The sequence below is a fragment of the Dermochelys coriacea genome, chromosome 8 (genome assembly GCF_009764565.3).
Source record: "Dermochelys coriacea isolate rDerCor1 chromosome 8, rDerCor1.pri.v4, whole genome shotgun sequence".
NCBI lineage: Eukaryota > Metazoa > Chordata > Testudines > Dermochelyidae > Dermochelys > Dermochelys coriacea.
In genome coordinates this window covers 669,318-674,718 of record NC_050075.1, presented here as the reverse complement: position 1 = coordinate 674,718, position 5,401 = coordinate 669,318, and the positions used below count along the sequence as shown (strand labels likewise).

The window sequence follows — 5,401 nt, the reverse complement described above, 5'->3', positions numbered from 1 at the left end:
TTAGCCTGGCCTGGCCCCGATCTCAGCCCAGCCTGGCCACGATTGCAGCCCAGCCCCTAACTGACTCAGGCCAGCTTCAGTCCTAGCCATGGGTTCAGCCCTGGCCTGCACAGTGTAGGCTTAGTGCAGACCCTGTCCTGGCCCAGGTCAGACCCAGGGGCTGAGTGGTAGGGGTAGGGTTTAGGGCTGGGCATGTGGGAGGTGGGGGCAGGGAAGTCCTACAGAGCAATCTCCTGAGCAAACCTTGCACTGATGTCACATGCTGTCCCCGGTGGGCACAGCCCCAGGTATCACTACCCCAGCTTCCTCAGGCCCCGCTCCCCTGGCCTGCCTGGGCTGACCCCTCCCTGCACCCCACCCCTGCTGCCTCGGGCGTTGGCACCTGCTCAGAGACTTTCCCTTTGAGATGTTTACAGGACACACGTTTCAGCTTATTGCCAGAACCCTGTCCCCAGGGAGACAGGGCCTTCCAGAGAGGGGACCTGGGGGCATGGTTATCTGCCCCCCCCCACACGCACACTTTGGGGAAGCAGAACTCCCCAGGAAGCTACCCTGCTGAGCAATGGGAAACAGCCCAGGCGGGTGAGCCATGGAGCCAGAGTGGCTGACTCCTTGCCACCTGGAGGCTGGGGAGGGGGTCACCTGGCTGCCTGCTGCTCAGAGATAGGGGAGGGGTGTGTCCCAGCCCCATGCCACTATTTAGGGTCTCAGGAGAGCCCCATGTGCTTTGTTGTTCCAGAGGCCCCAACAGTGGCGCCATCACTCCAGCCCAGTTCCCCCTCTGGAGGCCCTAGTGGTATGCACCCCGTTCCAGGCCGTTCTCTGTCCAGAGCCCAAAAATGGCTGGGTGGGACTGGTTGAACTGGACCCAATGCCAGAAAACGGCGCCATGCATCTGCGAGCTGCTGTCCCTGTTCCCCCAGGCCTGAGGGACTTCTCCTGAAGCCCCCTTCTGCCCCACCCTGACTCAGCTGCTCCTGTGCCCCCTGCCCAGCCCCCCACTCTCAGACGCTCCAGGCAGCTCTGAACTCCTGCAGAGAGGCTGCGGCACAGCGAGCTGGGCCCTGGGGTTCCCGTATTTCGGATTCCCATAGAGAGGACACTGCCTTGAGGAGAGGGAGAGCTGGGGGTATAGCTGGGGGGTATCTCTGGTGGGGTGACTCGCTGGAGGCGGAGGCCAGTGTCACTCCCTGTCATGGTGGCAGGGCGGCTGGTGCAAGCCCAGGGTGCAGCACCAGCTGTCAGTCAGTGCCTCCTTGCCGGGACCTCCCTCCCCAGGGCTGGGAGCCAGGCCCTGGGTGGGCAGGAGCTGGCAGCTGTGGCGGCAGGGGAATGGACCAATCGTCACTCTGCTCTGCAGAAAGCCTGGACATTGCCTGTTATTTGACAAACCTACCAGCCAGAGAAGAGAGGCTCAGAAAAGGGGCTGTGTCTGGAAGCCCGGACGTGGGGTAACCCTGCCTCTGGGCAGTTGGATTATTTGGGCTAAGCTCTGCCCAAGCCCATGAGGTGGGCAGGGAACAGCTCTTGGGGCCTTTTCCCACCTGGGGGGCAGCACAGTTTTTACCACACACCGTTAGCCTGTGGAACTCCCTGCCACAAGAGAGCATTGGGGGCAAGAGAAAACTAGGCTTTAGGGCAGACTCAGCTGTTGCCCTGGCCAATGAGAACAGCCATGGACATTAGAGAGTAAAAACAGAAGGGCCATGTTTTTACTCTCTAATGACCAGCTCCAGGGCACAAGCCAGCTGCTGACTCTGTGGGCAGGTTCCCCCTCACTGTCAGCTGCAGGGGTCTGGCACCTTCCTCTGCAGCAGCTGGTGCTGGTCTCTGTCAATGACAGGACCCAGGACTTGGCATTCCTGTGTCCCTCTGGAACAGCCCGCAGGAATCCCTAGGCCTTAGGACCCCCTCCCCCTCCTGTAGGAGGGGCTGGCCAGGGCAGGCTCAGGCCTGGCTCCAACCTGCCGAGATAATTGACCCAGACCGGAGGGGCTGGACACGCCAGAGCTCCCCAAGCTGCTGGACGTGTCCCTCCCTACGCCAAGCCCGCCCCACACTGCAGGGCACTCGGGCCGAGTCCAAGCGGACAGCCATTCTCTGCAGAGCAGAGCCTGCTGCAGAGAGAACAGGGCCTTCGGGGCAGATGGAGGGGACACCTGTGGGGGCCATTGGTCCCCTAGGCCAAGCACAGGACCAGTCTGCTGGCTGATCTCCAGGGCCAGGCTGGGCCCAAACACCTCCACTCTGGGACTGTGAGACCCCCACACCTTCCCCGCCAGGGCTCAGATTCAGGCTTTTACCTGTATGTCCCTGGATGCCAGGGTAGAGAGAGCTCCTGCTCCCAGTGCTGCCTCTGCTGGCTGGGCAGGGACACCATTCCCCCAGGGTGCTCATGCCAATGCTCAGCTGCTGCCTGGGACCCCATGGGCCCAGCCTGGACCAGGAACCAGAAACAGAGCTCCAGCCCAGCCCAAGAGCCAGCCGGTGAAGTCCTGGCCCGGCCCAGGAGCCGGATGCTGGGCCCTAGCCCTGCCCAAGAGCCAGACACTGGGGCCTGGCCTGTGATTCAGTCTCTTTTATTAAAATACCCAAAATCTGCATTTTTGAAAAGACCTGAAAACTAAAATTGGCAGCTAGAGTTTCCAGCCCCCCTCTGCTCACAGCCTGGGCCACCCAACCCATAATCCCAGAACTCTTAAACCCCAGGCCAGGACCCCAGACCCAGGCTTGTCTCCTGTGTCATATAGCCCAGGACGGGGAACCCCAGCACAGAGGCTGGAGGCCAAGAGCAGTTTGGTACCCAGCTGGAAATGATCTCAGACCAGCACGGGGCAGTGGTGCAGGGGCCTTGCTGGGGTCTGGCCCGGCGGGGGAGTGGTGCCAGGGTCCAGCCCAGGGCGGTGGCAGTGCGGGGCCTTGGAGAGGAGCCTGCGGAAGGCTCTGTGGAAGGCTCTGCGGAAGTCCCTGTTGAAGACTGTGTAGATGACGGGGTTGAGGCAGCTGTTGCAGTAGCCAATCCAGAAGAAGAAGCTGAAGAGGGGCTTGGAGATGCGGCAGCCGTCCCCGCACAGTGACCCCAGGCTGTAGGTGAAGAAGAAGGGGAACCAGCACAGGACAAAGGCACCGATCACCAGGGCCAGGACAATGGTGAACCTGCGCTCCTGCGCCTGCACCAGCCGGCTCCTGGAGAGGGACATGCTCTGCTGCTCACTCCACCGCCGGGGGCCTCGAGCCAGTGCCCAGGAAGGCCTCCTGGGCCCTCGTGGGCTGGTACTGGTGCTGTTGGCCTCCTCCTCCACCCACTGCCTGGAGAGACGAGCTGGCCCCAGCTTGTGGGCACGCTGGCTGCCCTGCTCTGTGCTTGCGTCCTGCTCTGCAGGGCTCCGGGTGGCAGTGGGCAAGGAGGGGCGCTGGGCCATGCCAGGCCTGGTGGAGATGATGCCGGAGCACCTGTGCTTGGTGATGTAGTAAATCCTGCAGTACACAGCGAGCATGATGAGGCAGGGGGCAAAGAAGGAGGCGGTGCAGGAGGCCAGCACGTACCAGGTGTCATCGTTCAGCAGGCACTCCTTGGCCTGTGGCTGGGCCGTGAACAGGGCTGGCAGGGAGACCAGGCCAGCGATGGCCCACACGGCACCAATCGTGCCCTTGACTCTGCTGCGGCTCCTCTGGAGGTTGAACCTGGCAGCCCTGGTGACAGCCCAGTAGCGATCCAGGCTGATGGCACACAGGTGCAGGATGGAGGAGGTGCAGAAGAGCACGTCCAGGGCCAGGTAGAGGCTGCACCAGAGGCTGCCGAAGCCCCAGGAGCCCAGCAGCTCGTTGGCCAAGGAGAAGGGGATGATGAGGGTGGCCACGAAGATGTCAGCCGAAGCCAGGGACACCAGGAAGAGGTTCTGCGGGGCCTTGAGGGCCCGATTGGTGCAGACGGCCACCACCACCAGCGCGTTGCCCAGAAGCGTGGCCAGGATGACAGAGAGCACAGCCAGCAGGATGAGCGCCGAGGCCAGGGGGGAGTGTGGTGCCACCCCCAGCTGCCCTCTGCTGCTGTTTCCAGATGCGTTAAGGGGAGCAGGGGGGGTGCTGGCCTTCTCCATCCCAGCTACATTCCCAGGCCAGGCCAGACCCTCCATGCAGGGAGCTGCCCGTGGGAGGGGGCAGCACAGCCCATGCCCACCTGGCAGGACCCAGTGTCCTCACCTGCCGACAGCCCCGTGTATGCCAGAGGAGCGGGGCCAGCCCAGCGCTGCCTTGCCTGGCCTGGGTGCCCAGATGGCACGGTGCCGTGGTCAGATGTCTCCAGTGCCCCAGGGGGAGGGGATGGTCCCAGCATGCAGCAGAGCCAGTGGGGGTCTCACCCAGGTGCTGGAAAGGTCTGTCCTCCCAGGGGCTGCTGCCCTCTTCCTTCCTGTCCCCTCCTGCTGGGGGAGCCGGCATGCAGCGGGCCAGGGGCATGTGGAGCCCGGCAGCACTGCTCCAGCACTGAGCAGCCTGGGCCCAGCCCCAGGACGAGAGGGAGGGGCTGACATGACTGGCTGGAGACCAAGCAGCTGCGGACAATGTGGAGGAAGTTTGCTGCCAACATTTAAAGGGGCTGGGAGTTCCTGCAGTGCGCCCTGCCCCAGGGCACTGGTCACCTCCAGCCCCAAGGGGGGCAATAATGGGGGGAGGGGCAGAGCAGGAGGATGATACTGGGGCCTGGGCAAAGCTGGTAGGGGGGAACAATACTTGAGGGGAGGGACTGGGGAGCTACAAAGGGGGGATGATACCAAGGGGATTGCAGTGGGGGGCTAATACCTGAGGTATGGGGGAGGGGCCCAGAGAATGATACCAGGGGGAGAGGCCCAGTGAGGGGGATGATACTGAGGGAGCACAATAGGGGGACAATATGCAAGGGGGAGGGGCCCAGTGGGGGGCGATACTGAGGGTGCGCAGTGAAGGGGACAATACCTGAGAGGGAGGGGCCCAGTGGAGGGATGATACTGGGGGTTAACAGTGGGGGGGGACAATACCTGAGGGGGAGGGGCCCAGTGGGGGGCAATACTGGGGGTGCAGCATAGCAGGAAAGGGCCCCAAGGTGGGATTCTGCCTGGCTGACCCCCCCATCCCCACACATTGGTGGAGGGTTGCCCAAATTGGGGGCTGGGGGCAGCTGGTTTGGGCTAGGAGGAGCGCACACTGCCAGGCCTCAGGGGACCCTGGGCACTGCCAGGGCTGCCTGCAGCTCCCTGCTGGACACCCCCCTCAGCCATTGGCACAAATGGGAATGCGGCAGCCACAGCTCTGGGTCCCTGCTCTCTGGGGGGCATTTGGGGGTTGGCCTGGGGCAGTGGATCTGGAGTCTGCGCTCTGCCCAGCCGTGGGGCCCTGCTGGGGGTGGGGGCCACATGGGGAACAG

The 5,401-nt window shown here is 63.4% G+C and overlaps 1 protein-coding gene across 1 annotated transcript; it reads right to left on the bottom strand.

Annotated features, from left to right (window-relative positions):
* Positions 1-968: 968 nt before the first annotated feature.
* Positions 969-4,662, bottom strand: LOC122455350 (alpha-2Da adrenergic receptor-like). Its single transcript, XM_043490931.1, has one exon. The coding sequence runs from the start codon at positions 4,134-4,136 to the stop codon at positions 2,820-2,822; it is 1,317 nt and encodes a 438-aa protein (XP_043346866.1). The 5' UTR covers positions 4,137-4,662; the 3' UTR covers positions 969-2,819.
* Between the last annotated feature and the right edge of the window lie 739 nt (positions 4,663-5,401).